This window comes from Kryptolebias marmoratus, linkage group LG6, assembly GCF_001649575.2.
Source record: "Kryptolebias marmoratus isolate JLee-2015 linkage group LG6, ASM164957v2, whole genome shotgun sequence".
In the NCBI taxonomy this organism is placed as follows: domain Eukaryota; kingdom Metazoa; phylum Chordata; class Actinopteri; order Cyprinodontiformes; family Rivulidae; genus Kryptolebias; species Kryptolebias marmoratus.
Genome location: NC_051435.1, coordinates 32,067,387 through 32,084,572, shown reverse-complemented (window position 1 = coordinate 32,084,572; position 17,186 = coordinate 32,067,387). Strand labels below are relative to the sequence as shown.

General features: G+C 38.7%; 2 protein-coding genes across 15 annotated transcripts in view; one reads left to right on the top strand and one right to left on the bottom strand.

The window, feature by feature from the left end:
- Positions 1 to 807: 807 nt before the first annotated feature.
- LOC108245295 (deoxycytidylate deaminase) lies at positions 808 to 10,713 on the top strand. The gene is made up of 6 exons (XM_017432066.3): positions 808 to 937; positions 1,760 to 1,859; positions 5,005 to 5,140; positions 6,852 to 6,968; positions 9,082 to 9,178; positions 9,845 to 10,713. Exons 1-6 carry the CDS (start codon positions 903 to 905, stop codon positions 9,936 to 9,938), a joined length of 579 nt encoding a protein of 192 aa, XP_017287555.1. The 5' UTR covers positions 808 to 902; the 3' UTR covers positions 9,939 to 10,713.
- An 806-nt stretch (positions 10,714 to 11,519) lies between these two features.
- Positions 11,520 to 17,186, bottom strand: part of LOC108245298 (teneurin-3) — a 401,662-nt gene continuing 395,995 nt past the window's right edge. For 12 of the 14 annotated variants that reach the window (XM_017432073.3, XM_017432076.3, XM_017432082.3 and 9 more), the window contains 5 exons: positions 16,988 to 17,098; positions 16,741 to 16,883; positions 16,493 to 16,617; positions 15,031 to 15,161; positions 13,065 to 13,820 (listed from right to left, as the gene is read on the bottom strand). In XM_017432073.3, the coding sequence (XP_017287562.1) occupies positions 13,065 to 13,820; positions 15,031 to 15,161; positions 16,493 to 16,617; positions 16,741 to 16,883; positions 16,988 to 17,098 (1,266 nt within the window). Of the gene's footprint in view, positions 13,821 to 15,030; positions 15,162 to 16,492; positions 16,618 to 16,740; positions 16,884 to 16,987; positions 17,099 to 17,186 lie in introns of all 14 variants that reach the window. The other 2 variants (XM_017432077.3, XM_037976307.1) reach the window with 1 other exon arrangement.

Genomic DNA, 17,186 nt, shown 5'->3' with positions numbered 1-17,186 from the left:
ACGACAGATCGGTACAGCACCCGCTTCACTGCAGACGCTGCACCAATCCGCCTGTCGATCTCCCGCTCCATTTTTCCCTCATTCGTAAACAAGACCCCGAGATACTTAAACTCCTCCACTTGGGGCAGGACATCTTCCCCGACCCGGAAAAGGCACTCTACCCTTTTCTGGCTCAAGACCATGGCCTTGGATTTGGAGGCACTGATCCTCATCCGTTTCACACTCGGCTGCGAACAGCTCCAGCGAGAGCTGTAGATCAGCTACAGATCTACAGCTCAAAGAGAACTATGGGGAACTTAAATGGGGGAAATATTTATAAAGAAATATTTGTAAATGAAGTTAAATATTTTGATAAGTATAAAAGTTATAAAACCAAAAGTAATAGCACTTTCCTGAATGAGCTGAACGTTTTGATATATGTAGGATTAAAATAGCACAAAGTATGCAACAGTACATTACAAAAACCATATGGAGGAAAAACAAACAAACAAACTACCACAGCTCAACAATGGTCTGCAAGAGCCAGCATTAACACCGTTCCGTCCAACAGGTGGCAGTGAGGCAAGAATGAAGGGTTTGAAGCCTTACGGGACATTATGCTTCTGAGCAGGCCTAAAAAGGCAGACTGAACTGAGAAACTACAACAAACTATATATAAAGAAACAGAAGTAATCCAGTACTGTCAGTTGTAGGAAAATCGTTTTTCTCTTATATACAAAATAGAACGTTTAGATTTAAGTCCATTATAGCGTTAGTGTTAATAAAGAAGTCTGCTGTTTGTTCCTGTGAGGTAAAACTCAGGGCTCTTTTACCCACAAAATCATAAGCGCGGGAGACTTTAGTCCGCAGTCATTCTGTACACGCTGCTGAAGGAAAGGAAGAGCTGCTGTGTTCGGCGAACCATGGAAGAATTGCAACAACCCAGTTTTATAAACGGGTAACGTCTCTCCTAACGTTTTACGTACAGACCTTAACATTTGAGCATGCCATTCCTGTTTAAATACCGGAGTGTCCACGTATTACTGAGGCTTTCATTCTTCCGTTGTGTCTCGTGTTTCCGTCAACATTTTACTCTTCCGCTTTTTTTCAGAGGACAGGGTCTTAAACAGGTGGTGAACATTTTAGTTTTCATTCCTAGCAGCAGTCAGAGTACATGAGTTAACCTTTCTCTGTTTGCTGAATGTATAGGAAACTAGACACAGGAACAAAACCCGGAAGTTGAAGCCCAAACAAAACAGCCCCCTGTAGGCTGGCTGAGTTTACGTTTTAGGTCTTTTTAAACTAAATCTGTCCAATCTTGGTCTTGGATGGCCACTAACCTACATGTTATCAGCTCATATTAAATATAAAAAAAAACCATTTATGTTTAGGTGGTGTGAGCATTCTCTTGGTCAGGGTTTGCCTCCCTGTGATGTTTGTGTGTAAAATCTGTCTGAATGCTCTGAATGATCACTTCATGTTTTTTTGATTTAAGTCCAGTTTTGAGAAAATTTTAAACTTCGAAACTAAAACTATACAATCTTTCATTTTAGGAGAGGAAAATTAAAACTGATGATTTAGTGCATATTGAAATATAGGATAATAACATAATAGGCTGTTACACTTGGTAAAATTACATATTTTTACACCATGAAGGTGTTTCTGGTAGGATTTTATTCAGATGTCAGAGACAGTTCGATAAACCACTGTCATACATATCAGTGAGAAGGTGTGTAAGGTTTCCACTGAAACCTGTTCTGTCTCTTGTGTTTCTTTGCAGTGGCACAACCCGTAAGAGAGAAGATTACCTGGAGTGGCCGGAGTATTTCATGGCTGTAGCCTTTTTGTCAGCACAAAGGAGCAAAGACCCCAGCTCACAGGTGTTTGTACAAAACTAAAACAAGCATTTTTTGTAAATGTAAAGAGCTAAATTAAAAAAATATATATGTTTTTACATCAGATGGCCAGTAAAAAAAAAACCCAATCCTTTATGACATCTGAGTTTTCCAATCGTTAAAATGTGAGGAAGTGATTAAAAGTAAGGGTGTAACAGTACACTCAGCTTACAAGATGAGACGAGAATATTTTTAAGAAAACTTCAACGATGAATAATATGCAGGAAACAATCCTTTTTTCTGGAGTATTGAAGATTTTGCCACAAACTCAGCTGACTGGCCTCTTTCAGGTCTGATTTCTCATGAATATCTCCAGACCTTAGAAGGTCATGTATAGCCGAAGCACCACTCTAACTTCTCATTAAAGCTGTGTGACCTTCTGCCTCAGACCAACCTTTCCTAGGGATGGGCCGATACCAGAATTGGTTATTGTTTTTGATACCATATGCTTGCATATATTCGTTTTTAAAAGTGTTCTGATACCACTTTACATCAGCAGAGTCCGCTGAGTAGAGGGATTTCAAATTGAACCGCGAAGACAAAAGTAAAGTGGACTGGGAAATCTAACATTTTCAACAAAAACAGTTTGATAAAACATCTAAAAAAAACCAACCAAGAGTTGTTAACAGCGGCAGGAAACAGCTACAGTCGGTTTGTCTCACTGCTCATCAATGAACGCTTACGAGTTAACATAAAAAGTAAGCTTCTCTGATTTTCAAACACATTTTCAAATTTGTTGTAAGAAGTATAATGGTATTTATTAGTAGCAGTGACCTGCAGTGAAGTTGTTGTTGTGAGGCAGGCTGACAGAATTAGATTCACTCACACCAACAATTAAGGTGCATGTTGAATATATTCTATCATAAATGCATTTTTAATAATCACAGAAAAATCTGAATGTCATTATTTAACCAGATTATTCAGATCAATTTACAAAGGTCTACTGTTTACGGTTTAATGGGCAGCTTTTTTTTATTTAAATAGTGGCTGGAGATGGTGGAGATGACTGGTCTCTCCCTCCTGCTCTCATGAGTCTGTACATCTTAAGCATAATGTATTCAAGTTCTGTTATTTCATATGAATTTTCATATTAAGTAATCAAAAACATTTACCGCAATTGTCTGAGCTCTGCTGATCCACTCTGAGAAGTTAAGGGTTAAAAACTCTGAATCAAAACGTGAAGGTCTTTGAATCAACCTGCAGAGCATCAAAGTCCAGTTTGAGAAAATAAAAATAGGATCTTCCATTTTAAACAGATGGTGCAGAGCTCCTTACTTTTAGAAGCTAATGTTTTGATTCAATACGTAGACATAATGCTAGACCAAGTGAACCTGCCTTCTTCTCATTGGGAGTGGAAGCCAGCAGGAAGTGTTTTACAGAAGCTGCCATCTTGTATTTTTGGGTCTGTGCACTCATGATATAAGGCTTTATGTCCCACCTCCTCTCCCACACACAGTCATGGTGTCACATGAGCTTTCTTTTAGGCATAAAATGACTAATTACAGCTAAATATATTAGGAAAATTAATATTGAACAAACAGAAAGGTAAGAACTACATGAGTCAACGTCTGAAAAAACATTAACAGAGTTGTTTTTATTTTGGAACAAGGGCAATATCTCGCTCGTGTACATGGAGGGGGCAGGTCGTTAAACCTGGTCCCATTCTGGCTTCAACTTCCAGGTTTCGATCCGAGGTCTACTCGTGGTTCAATAACACCGAAAAACAACCGAAGAATCAGGCTGTGACCTCACAAGTGCCCCCTGCAGACAGAGGCAGGTTACTGCAGGTTTAACTTCTGCTTTTAATGCAATTTTATATCAAATCAACAAGATTAAAATTATTATATTTACATGAAATACATTAACACTTCTGTTTGAAAAAAAAATGTATATGTTACATATAAATCAAGTGTCTACAAACATTATGTCCATAAAGAGGGAGAATTCCATCAGAAATTGCCTTGCCTTGTCATATGTGACTGAATTATCAGTCAGAACAAACAGTTTCCTGGATTTGTTCTTAAATAACAGCAGGAGGACACTAATAATAGAAGTAGGTTAGGTTTTCTTTTTTTTTTCTTTAACAGAAATTGGTAAACATAACAATTAATGTAAATGCACTGTGTGCACAGCTTCCCATCGTTTCAGTACCAGAATTAGCTGAATGTGACTCAAGATTTCACTAAAATGTGTTTAACATTCAGGGATCAGGTTTCCAGCTGAGGTCATAGTTTGTTAGCCAGAATTTTCCCAACAGCAACGTCCCGTTTCATGGAGGAGGCGGGGCTTAAGACCACTGGGGAAGTTGGTCCTGTTCTGGCTTCAACTTGTTTGTCATACAGTCTTTTTGCAGCAGGTGAAACAAACCTGTCAGGCACCAGGAGCACGTGGTCACCTCACTCAAGCTGTGTTGAGAGCAGCTTCCTTCGCTCGTCCTGTTGAAGACTACAGCCTCTGCAGCTCTGTGCTGAGAGGAAGAGTCTTTGTCGCACACACGTTTTTTAAAAACAGAACACAACTAAAGCCGAGTTTACACAGGTATATGTCAACTGTTGAAGCTAAGAAAATTAAGTTTGAACCTTTTTTTTTTATTAATCTGTTTGATTTGAGAGGAACTTTGAGGTGAATAAAATCTGACTAGAGTTCACTGAGTCCTCCTGCTCTCTACACAGCTGTTTAATTCTGTGTTCATTAGTGTGAGCAAGTCTTTTATAAAGTCTTTTATTTAAAAAAATATCACCGATTTAAAAAAAAAAAAAAAAGTTGATTTCATATTTCTATGTGAATGTTTTCAGATAAGAAATCTGAAACACATGACACAGCTTTAATGAGAAGTAAGGTCATGTATAGTTGAAGGGCCGTTCTAAGATCTGAAGAGCGTTAAGATGGTCAGGAAAAAGGCCAGGAGGCTGAGTTTGTGGCAAAAGCTTTTTTTTTTCAGTATAGTCGTAAAATCTCATGTTCTCGTGGACCCAGGCATGACACGAGGGTCTTGCTACACCACTACAAACAAATAAAATCAATATAATGCAATATAAGTGTCTTACTATATGCAGCTTTATTCAGAGGACTGCATAATGACATAATGATGTTTTCATGTGTTTTGTGATATGGACCCCTCGCCCTCCAGGTTGGTGCATGTATAGTGAATCCGGAGAATAAAATAGTTGGAATTGGGTACAATGGGATGCCCAATGGCTGTGATGATGACCTGTTACCGTGGTCGAGGTCTGCTGATGATCGGCTGAACACAAAGTACCCTTATGGTAGGAGCACATGTGCACAAGTTTTATTTATTTATTTGTTTCATTAAAGGTTTTCATAAAGTTTGGTCACAGTCAGTATAGAACATATTAATGAAGGGCTTTTGCTTTCATCTAAAAGTTTAAGACTATTCATACAACCTCAATTCTAGGGAAGTTGTGCAAACTGTAAAAGTAAAAAAAAAAAGTGCAAAGATTTTCAAATTTCATACATTTTATTAACAGTGGAATATAGTAAACATCAAATGTTGAAACTAAGACATTGTTCCATTTTTAGAAAAAAAATAGTCTTGTGGCAGTATCATATCTCAGAAAAGGTTGTTCCAGGTCCATGTTTCCACTGTGAAGCCTCTCCTCTTCTCTTACTAACAGTCTGTAAGCATCCAGGAGCTGAGGAGAGCAGCTGCTGGAGGTTTTAGAGGGAATGTTGTCCCATTCTGCTCTGATGGAGGATTGTAACTGTTCAGCATTCCTGGGTTGTATTAACTGGATTCTTTTTTTCTTTTTATAATGCACCAAATGTTTTCATTTGGTGAGAGGCCTGGACTGCAGGCATGTCAGTTCAACACCTGGAGTCGTCCACTATGAGGCCATGTTGTTGGAATGGAAGCAGTTTATAGTTTAACATTGTCCTGCTGAAATATGCAAAACTTTCCCTGAAAAGGATTGTCTGGATGGTGGCATATGTTCTAAAGCCTGTGGATACTTTTTTGCATTGATGGTGGCTTTCCAAATGTGTAAGCTGCCAGTGCTTGAGGCAAAAATGCACCCCTATACCATCAGAGAGGCAGGCTTTTGAACTGTACACTGAGAAGAGTGTCCCTTTACTTTTTAGTACAGAGGATGTGGCATCAGTCGTTTTTTTTTTAAAAAAGGATTTCAAATTTGGATTCGTAAGACCACAGAACAGTTCTCCTCTTTGCCTCAGTCCATTTGAAATGAGCTTTGGTCCAGAGAAGACAACAGAGTTTCTGGATGGTGTTCACATCTGGCTTCTTCTCTGCCTGATAGAGCTTTAAGCAGCATTTGTTGATGACACAGTGAACTGTGTTTACAGACAATGATCTGTGGAAGTGTTCCTGAGTCCATGCACTGATGTCCAGAACAGAATCAGACCTGTTTTTAATGCAGCGGCCCCTGAGGGCCAGAAGATCACAGGCATCTAATGCTGATGTTCAGCCTTTTCCTTTGAGCTCAGAGATTTCTGATGATTATTATGAACTGTAGATGATGGGATATTTAAAGTCTTCACAGTTTTTTATTGAGGAACATTTTTTTTAAATTGTTCCACTATTTTTAGACAGTTTTTTTAAACAGACTGGTGAACCTCTGCCCATCTTTATTTCAGAGGTTCAGCTCTTTTTACACCCAGTCCTCTTACTCACCTGTTACCAGTTAACCTAATTAGATGCAAAATGCTCCTCCAGCTGTTTCTTATTTGTACCATTTACTTTTACAGCCTTTTGTTCTCCTTCCATTGTCAATGCAAATCTGTGCATTGTGTTGTTATTTACATTTTACACCAATCCAGTGTTTTGAAATTAGTGTTGTTAATATTACCAGCTACTCACACCTAAACAGGGTAAACTTGAAACGGGTCTCTTGAGAATGAGATTATCTGTATAAATGAAGATGCTGCAGCTGAAGTGAATTTAACAAACTAATTACAGCTGATGAAAGAGTTTCTAAACATTACCCATTTATTGTGTCACAGTTTGTCACGCCGAACTGAATGCCATCATGAACAAGAACAGTGCTGATGTGAAAGGATGCAGCATGTATGTGGCTTTGTTCCCCTGTAATGAGTGTGCCAAGCTCATCATCCAGGCAGGTTAGTGTTGATCGCTGTCGCATAAAGTTCACGGTACAGGAAGTCTAATGGGCTCATTTCTGTCTTAATATTAGGGGGGTTAAGTGCAAAATTTGAATGTTGATTGTCCTAATGCTGATTCAGAATTCACACTATTGATTTCCTTTTTGTGTTTGTTTTTTCGTACAGTTTTTGGGGCAGTTAAACTACAGTAAAAATAAAAAATGTGGATCGTTCAGAATTTAATAATTTAAACTCATCATAGTTCAGTTATTTTAAAATAGCTGAACTATCACTTCAGCATTCAGACAGCTGCTAATAAAAATATTCCTATTCAAACCTTAATGGCTTAATAAAAATATAAAAAAAAACTTAAACCCCTGCCATGGATTGAATAATCAGCTGATATCTAAACATAGCAGGCCTACTGAGATAAGCAGACTGTAGTTACAGTTATCAAGGAACTAAATTATTTTTAATTATTCTCAACAAATTGAATATTATTATTTTTCAACAAGCTGTATGTTTTAATTAGACCAGGTCCTGTCCATTTATTGATTCTACTTTCAGTTTTTAGTTAACCTTTTGCTACTATTAGCTTACATTTGTTACTTTACACTTTTGCTAACTTTAGCTTTTGCCTCGCATTTCGGCACTCGTATCTTTTATGCCCCTTTCACACGGACCCTAAAGGTCCCGGCTCCACGCTACTTGGCTCGCTTTGTGAGCGTTTACATCTGCATTTTTTTGAGGTTGGCCCTGCTTCTTTGGTCCCTGCTTCAGAGTCGGGCCAGCCGGGCTGGCTCTGCTTCGTGGGTGGCGCAAGCTTAGCTCCTTTCACTCATTGGTCATGGGTGTGACCAGATGCAAACATAAAGAGCGAACGGTAGGAATATAAACAATAGCGTTAGCTTACCCTGCAACGTTTCTGCTGTCTGTCCCTCAGCTGAAGGTGCTGTAAAGCCTGAAATCTCCGGCAGATAACAGCTGTCCTACTCCGCGCAACAATCACGGCATCCAGAGCATTTCTTCAACTGCGCCTCTCTTCCTGAAGTCTCAGGAGAATCCCTATAAGTAACAACAGCACCCAGTTGCCTTTAAGCTAGCTTTTTTCTTCTTGTAACTTTTATCTAGTGCTCTGCTTCTTTTAGCTTTAACAACTCAGTTTCAGCCTCTTCAGCTCTTTTCAGCAAAGTTATTCACTTTTTATACTTTTTGCAAGCTAACAGGAAGCACAAAAATATAGCAAAATCAGATGAGCGGTTCAAGCAAAATACAATCTTTGCTTTAAATAGAAACTATTTTTGAGAAGCCTTGTGGAAACTAAAGTGGATGCCAGTGATCCAATGTGCTAGTTGCTACTTCAGCAGCACCAGTGAAGTGTCTTTAGGACCTGCTAACAAAAAAGATGCTAAAAAGTGAAGAAATTAGATTGAAGTTCTTTTTCATTTGTATCAAATTGTTGTGAAGCAGAGGAAAAGTGAATATCATAGTATAGTCCTGTTCTGTGCAAGAAATGCATGGAAGCATCTTTAAAACAGCATTAGGGGATTGGCTAGTTTGCTTCTTTGTGCTGGAAATGAAAATAAGCTTGTACGACTGTTTTAATGGTGGTACTTGGAGAACTTCTTGTTGCTGGAGACGGCAGTACTTATAGAATGTTTGAGAACCACCGCTCTAGTTGATGTTTGTGTTCAATTACCTTTTGATATTTTTACCGTATCAGTTCATATGAAGTCATCTCAACCCAATTATATGCAATTCAGTTTATTCAATTTCAACTCATTACAGTCAGATTAAAATTGATTTACCTGCAGTTCAGTTTTATCCAGTTCGAGTCACTACATCCCATTTCAGTTAAATGTAGTCAGATTCTGTAATTTTGTCATAATGAAACACGTTGTCTGTAGTCTGCCTCAGCCAGCTGGTAATTGTGACTGTTAATAAAAATATTCCTATTCAAACCTTAATGGCTTAATGAGGTTGTGTAACTGCTCTGAGACTCATATTATACTTGTTCAGGTACATTTGAACAGGATGAAGTTTAAAGTTAGAGAACAAACTGTTCAGTTTTTTTTTAAGTGCATCTTTAACCTGTTTCTGTTTCATTGTGTTTCTTCCTGACTTTATTCAGGTCTGAAAGAAGTAGTGTATCTGTCTGACAAGTACCATGATACTCCTGAAATGACTGCTTCCAGAAGGCTGCTCCACATGGCAGGAGTACAGTTCAGGTATACATCCAAACCACCTTATTTTCTGCCTTTATCATCACCCAATACTGAAGGCGAAGATGGAGTGAGACAGAGTGGGACAAATGGGACTCTACATTTGTCTCCCTCCCCTTTCATCCTCCATTCTTACAAATTAGCTGCAGATAAAGGATGAAGCTTTTCTGGAGCCATCAAACTGAAACTAATAAAAGAGTTATTTATTCTCCTGCTACAATATTCGTGCACAGCTTTTGTTCATATTTGCACAAGCATAGTTGGAGGAGATTACATTGATTAGGGTCCACAGATCATTTTAATGTGCATTTTTAGTTTTCTCACTGGGCAAAGCTAAGTGAATTTATTTTAAAAAATGTGTCAGTAGTTTACTCATATTTATATTCTCTTATTTCTACTTTGTCCATCCCTGGCGCCCTGCCACTAAGGAGCATTTTACATACCTCAGCAACTACAGGGCTTTTGTTTTCTAACCTTTGATGGTTTGCCAGAACCTCCTGTAGGCCAACCGAAAGTCATGTACTGCATTTATGACGTCCAATTAAAAAAAAAAATCTGATTTAAGTGATTAACTTGTATCCTTGTCTCACCATAAGGTTTTTATTTATTTACTTTCTGTGCATCACAAACTGTTGTGTTGATCTTTTTATTTTCTCTCCATGATTTTGGCAGGCAGTTCAAGGCCAAGAGGTCTCAGATTATCATTAATTTTAATTCCATTAATGACCCTGGACTCATTGACAACACGACCAAGTCAAACGGCTAACGCTGGAACCTGCAGAACGAAGAAGAACAAAGAGCCAAGCTACCTGTTGTGGTGTTCTTGACTGTGCTTTGTCTAAAGAAGCGCTTGAAGAAACCCTAACGGTGGCATCTTGAGGTTTTGGGTCTTTTTCTGTTACTTTTCTTCTTTTCTTTTAACCTTTCCTTAGGTTTAGAAAAGCACCAGGCCTGTATACAAATAGTCTGGATTTTTTCACGTCTGTTTCTGGGTGGTACCATCTCTGTAAGTGAATGTTTTAAAGACTGCTCTGATTTGCAAACCCTCCAGCCTGGTGCTAGTTTCATTTGCAATAGAAACAAGTGCTCCTAATGTTGGTTACATTTATCCAGTTAAACTACTAGACCTGTTGTACCTGTTGGTAAAAAGGCATTTTCTCTGGTCATATTATTTTATTTTAGTTTTCTACAAATCATTCTTTTCTCTATTTAAACTACTGATTTAGAAAGTTCTCCCTACAGCTTTAGGGTCTAAAATGGGTGTATAGTAGTTTTGTTTACACATTTTTAATTTGCTAATAAAGTCTTTTGAAACACATTCATACATGTGTACAAACAGACTACCTGCCGCTAAGATGAAAACACTTGCTTGTTCTGATAGCTGTTATGATGTTTTAACAGGATAATGAAAGGTAATTAGTGGCTCTTTATTGATCTGTAGACTTATCTGTATTTGTACTAAAAAACACTTGTTTTTGTATCATTTCTTAAAGCATATCAGCTGTCTGTCTTTTAGGAAAAATAAAAGTTGTATCACACAACCTGTTTACTGTTTTTATTTTAAAAAAAAGCTAATTTAGACAGGTCACAAAGTTGCTTCAATTTCAAAATCAACCCTGTTTAAACAAATGCAAACCATAAAACATGTAAATGATGTAATAAGATATGATTAACACCAAAGCTATTTTGAGAGCTGATATGAAAAAACAATGAACTTGTTGCAATGACACTTGGTAGTGAGTGGAAATAATTTAGGCAGAAAATGTAGAAGAGTAAAGACTGGCAGCTTTACGGAGGGTCAAATAGGGATTGCTGGGAATAACACCTCTGCTACTGCAGCTGCTGGTCTGCAAAAGTTGTCCATGTGAGCTGCATCCACTGTTGGAAGTATCTAAAGTGAGTATGTGAGCATCAGTATTAGACCTGATCTGATGTGAAATGCCTGGTAAACATTGTTGCTGACTAACCCTCAGCATGGAGGCACCAATCCTTGATGGCAGGATCATGCTCCTCACCATACTATAAAAATGCTTCAAGACTGGTTTAAGATCAATCTGTAAAAATGACTCAGTTATAGCCATTTTTCTTTACTAAGGTTGGTTAGCTGTGGCAGTCATCTTGAATCAGGTTGACTTCAACAGTTAATCAGTTTAAGATGTAGATCCAATGATTACTTTCCGAAAGTTTCATTAAAATCTGTTTAGTGCGTCATCAAATGTTTTACTATAATATGACAGACAAATGACCACACACATACACAGGCAATTAAATGATCACCTCCCCTTTCGTAGCAGCAAACAATAATAGTTTGCAATGCTGCAGTTAAGAAATACAACACAATAAAACAAAGATTTCAAGGGTTTTTTATTCTTTACTGTAGAAACACTGTACATAAATTACTTTCTCTGAGACTAATATTGATGTACGGATAAATGGAGTTTTTTAACCTTCGAAATAAAGGTAAAGCCACACAACATTGTGGACTTGTCAGAAAAACTAAAAGACTGGCAGCATATGATGTTACCTCTGTGTAAAGTTGCTTTCCTACCTTTTTGTAAACACATGTACACACAGAAAAGTCCTCCAAAAAAACAGAGACCCACAATCAGGAGAAAATATCCACATCCACTTTTCATCAATTATTTTCACTCAGAGAGACGCGTCGTCCCCATAAGAAGAAACAAGCAAAAACAAAGACAGAAGCAACTAACTGTTGCTACTTACAGCAACACCCCCATGACAACATGTTTCTATTGCAAGCAGCACTACGACCTCTGACCCACAAAAACCACAAGGTCTATGCATCATGAAGCAGAGTCATGTTTTGTAGAAGTGAAGGACTTGGGTTGCAGGGAGTTTACAGGACTGGTCGGCCCACTTGGTCTACAAGAGACCCCATGTAGTCAAAGCAGCTGTGGCTCTGTGGTCCGGAAGAGTTTCTAGACCTTGGACCAGCACAAGGGGGACGGCGAGGGGTGCTTGTAGAACTGATCAAACAGGTCACTGATATCAGTAGGAAAGAAAAAAGAAACACAACACAAAGTTTAAAGTTCATATCATGATCCTTTGTGTTGGTGACAGTGTAGTTATAGTAGTAATAGTGTGATACATGTAGGTAATAATATGTAAACGCTTTTTTTTTTTATATACCCTTTTGTCTGAAGCAAATGCAAGTTTATATATATAAAAAAAAGTCCAAACAAAAAATATCAGTCTTATTTCTTTTTGTTTTTCTTTGTACAAATTGTAGTCCATTACTGTGCCTGTCTCTCTTAGAGAGAGTCCACAACCGTTCCACTTGATGGCCTCAGCCATGGGACAATAAATCTTATAAGACAGGACTCGACCCATCTGAACCCACAAAGACATGTCACCTGCAATATCTGGGAGGGATGCACAGTTTACAGCTGTTTAAATGCTTGAGATGGCTGCTCAGACACTAAGTAGGCCATCCGAACTATATTTATTTTCTTTTTTATCCAAGTCTTTAAGAAGCAAATACAAAAACTGCAGTCAGGTTGGCCCAGCCTAACACACTGAAGTGGAAGGACATGCGTGCAGCCTGTCTGAAGGCAAATAAAAGACAAAGAGAGAGAGAGACAAAAAGAGAGAGAAGGCATTGGTCAAAACAACCTCTGTTCCAGGCTCATAAAAAGTCACAACTGTAGCTTTATCATATTTCAGGTCAGCTGGGTTAAAGTGATCTTCATTAGTTTTACAATCCTACTTTAACAACCTCAAACAAACAGAAAGAAAAAATCAAAGGAGAGCCAGTGGATAGTTTTGCAGTTTGAAACAGTTCAATCAGTGACATCCATTTTGTGTTAAAAATACACCCTTAGTTAGTCTTTGACAGTCCGGGGTAGAAACGTTTGAGTTTCTTCACACCGTGTTACCTCCTCCCTATCCCACTCTGTCGTAGGAACTGGATGTTGTTAGCACTGTCAGCTAGTTCGGGGTTTTGCTCGATGGACAAGACGTAGTAGCCATCGTAACCCAACACTTTCCCGCTGCTCAGCAGCTGCCTCTTCTCCCCCTCCGTCCACAAACGTACTCCTTCCTCTCCATCTCTCACTCGTTGTTGTTCACAAGCCCAGGCACTCAACAGCGCTCTCTGCCTCGCCTGCTCCAGAACTCGAGCTTTCTCTTCATCGAGCGTGGTCCCGTAGCGTACGTGGAGCACCAGAGCACCGTACTGCAGTTCTACATCAGCGAAGCGACGTGTTCTTCCACTCATCACAGTTGTAGACTGGGACACTGTGACGTTCACTCCATTTTCCAGTGACTTCCTGCCTGAAGTGAGCCGAAGTGCACTCAAGTCGTTCTCAGGCAGACTGGTTTTGATAAAGTAGTGCGTGTCTCGTCCCTCCACTGTAAAATGTAGATCCTCAAGGTAAAAGGCATTGTTTAGGACCCCAGCCACTTTGATGCAGTCCTCACTGGCAATGTTTAAAGCATTGGTCACCACACGTCCCTGGACTACAGCAAACATCACTCCTTTTCCAATCAGAGACCTGACAGTTGCAAACCACAACCAGGGTCTGGTGTGGTCTGAGTACCGGCGGGTCAGCTGGATTTCTGGCATACGCTCAAAGGACAGGAAGGAAGCAGACTGACGGTTCACCTCCTGCTGGACACCTGAAATAGACTGGACAGAATCAACATGTAAGTCATCAGAATGTGTGGAGCAGATCCAGTACAGTAAAAGGAGTTGATGATTCAAAATTGAGAAAAAAAAAAGTATTTTTCAGTCTCACAGAATTCTGAATGTTTGCGACCAGTTTTTTAAATGGCTGGTGTTTGAAAATCACAACCTGTTTTCTTGTGCATGACTTGCAAAGTTACAATCTTGGCTGTGAACATTATTTTGTTGGCCGCTCCTCCACCCACATCATTACCACCTCAGATCATTTTGTATCCACTTCAGCATGTTTATGTTTATGACATGTTTATGATTTAATCTAGCACACTTTAGAAATGAAAACAAACAGACCTAGACCAGTGTAAGGAAATGAAAATAAATTTGTTAGTATTTTATGAGCCTGTGAGAGCTTTGGGATGGGGGAGGGGCTGCTTCCTCAGAAGAATGAGAACAAACAATACTTTCATGTCAGAGACCCCAAAAGTCTCCAATAACACCAGATAAAAGCCCCTTTTTTGAAAATGAGTCACTAGAGGGGTCTGAATATTTGCTAAATACCGAGGTGGTTCATGTGTCTAATTTGGACACTTTCTTCTGAAGGTTATTCAGGCCAATCCCACTGGGAGAAGACCTTGGGGCAGACCTAGAACTCACTGGACAGATTATAATTTTCTCTGGCCTGAAGAGACCTTGGGATCCTTAAGAAGGAGCTGGAGAGTACTGGTGGGGAGAGGAGGTCTGGGTTTCCTTTCTGGACCTGTTGCCCTGGACACCCAATCACTTATAGGTAGATGATATATTTTTCCATCTTTTATTTATTTAACATTTTCTCTTATTGTCTGCATATTTTGTTTTCCTGTTTTCCTTGTGCAACTGTATTGTGTAATTTGTGTAATTATGAAACTTTAGTTTCGTTAATACCAATAGGAAAACAAATCAGCTTTAGTGATAATAATAGGTTTCACAAGTGTTTTATTAGCTTTTAAGAAACATTGGTTTGCCAAATATATGAACAGATTTCAGCTTGCTTTTTTTGCTCTCTGAGGAATTAATTATACAGTTTTACACATTACTGAGCCTCAACAAATTCACAAGTGGATTCAGTGCAGTCATATGCTGCCTGGATCCATGCAGTTTATTTTGAAGGTTTAAAGTAAGCAGTGACAGATAAGTCAGTTCTTATTCACTGAACTGCAAAAGCACATGAAAGATTTACCGGCAGGTCATCCCAAAGCTGGCTCTTTTTCATCTCCAGTGACGGTTCTGTCAGGTCAAACTGGGGAATGGGGAATCCTGGGATTGCATTGTGGAGATGAAAGCCAAATGTAACCAACCAGATGTTGACATCTGCAGAGAATGGAATGTGGAAAATAGAAAAAAGTCTGAATGATTTTCACATAATGGGCATGCTGTAGGACAAAACTTTTGATCTGGGATTGCGTTTTGCAGGTAGCAGCATATATTAGTGAAAACAAATCAAATATACTTTGTATGTGTTTAATGACAGCATGACTCTATTGCTACAAGTACTCAGCAAGATCAACCAGATGCTGTTACAACAGAAACATAGCAAGTGTTAAAATTTTTTAGGTTGTATTTTCTACAAAAAGATCAGTTAAAGTATAAGAGAACTGTCTAAAAATGAATTAATAATTACTTAAGTCATTCAAATGTGCAACTCTATAAGAGGCTGAACAGTATACTGCTTTCTAAAAAAATGACCTCAGGTTTTAAATACAAATGCAGATTAAAGGCCTAGCAATGGCTACTGCCTTTCATGCTAGTTTTGAACTAAAATCAGCTGATGTTGAGAGATGATGAAGTTATAGTCATTTTAGTCAAATATTTGCTATAGTGTTTTGCACAATGTTAATCACATTGCAAGATGTGCGATCTGTTAGTGTTCAGCTTTGCATCTGTAAAATTAACCAAATTATAGTCATTTTGTGTTTGTTAAGGTTCATTAGCTTGGTCATCTTGAATTGGGTTGACTCCAAAAAAAAAAAAAGAGGAGTAGATGTACATCCAATGATTACTTTCTGAGTGTTTCATAAAAATCCATCCAGTGGTGCATTCTTGGGCTTGTAGGTTACATTAGAGGAAGGACTATGACATCATAGTTTTCTAAAGGTTGTGTTTAGGGTTTACATGAAAATGCAAGGGTGACGTTTCAACACCTTTTCCCTCTGAAACCCAATTTTAAAATGTACCTTTTAGGGGCTCCTAAAACAGTTTCTGTGTGGACAAAGGCTGAAACAATAAACAACTTTTAGGGATTAATAAAAACATCGACCGGGCCTAAGAGTGTAGCAGCATCATGATCTACATATTAAAGGAGGTTTTCCAACTGTACTATGATCCACTCACGCTCTTATAGAGGTTTGTAGGTCATGAAGAGCATTGGGGCAGCATCAGCCAGTGCGCATGAGGCCTTAGTATTTATTTATTTTCAGAAATTTACATTTTTATATTTAAAAAGGATTACAATACAATCTAAAAACAAATGGTTTGTTACAGTTTGTTTTTCAAGTACTTAACCAGATCTGGAAATTACAAAACACATTCCATCCTTTTATACTTTTGAACTTTGTTTCGAAACCTTGACAGTAAAGGGCTCTGAGATGGCTTCTGTGGTGAGTTGGCACAAATAAAGAAACTGAGCAGATCTGACTTGTTACCTGTAACATACTCTTTGACCTGATGAATCTTGCTGATGGGGTTATTGCCTCGGAACATGTACAAATTGAAGGGCTGGGGGTCTTTTCCAACACGTGCCCATGTGCTGATGTCAGGAGTAGTCCACCTTGATATTCAAAAAAGGAAGCAACACTGATCAAATAAGACACAAAGAACACAGGAGGTACTTTACTGCAATCCCGTGTCATGCTTGGTCTGGAAATGAAGAAACTAGTAATGGGTGATTTACCTCCCTGCGGGAATGTCGTAATCTCTGTTCCCAAAATGCAGCAGTCGAGTCAGAGGATCATACAGTCCTCCATGGAAGCCAATTACCAGCACAAAGTCTGGGTTTGAGTCAAAGTAAACCTCACCATATGCTGTGTATTGTACCTACACACACACACACACACACACACACACACAGAGTCATGACCTGTTATAGAGACACAAGAGCATTTACCAACCAGATTCTTTACAGTAAAACTCATACATACTTGTTTAAGCAGAAGTCCATTGTTGCTGAAAACAGCCAGCGGGGTCCCAGTGTTGTCACATGCAATGTAAAACTCATCTCCACTGCTGATTTCCATGGCAAACACGTGACCCTGTGCACACACACACACACAATTTCACTGGATGGATTAAGGTGGCTTGAGAGAATTTTGTTTTATCATTGACTATTAAATTTTGTGT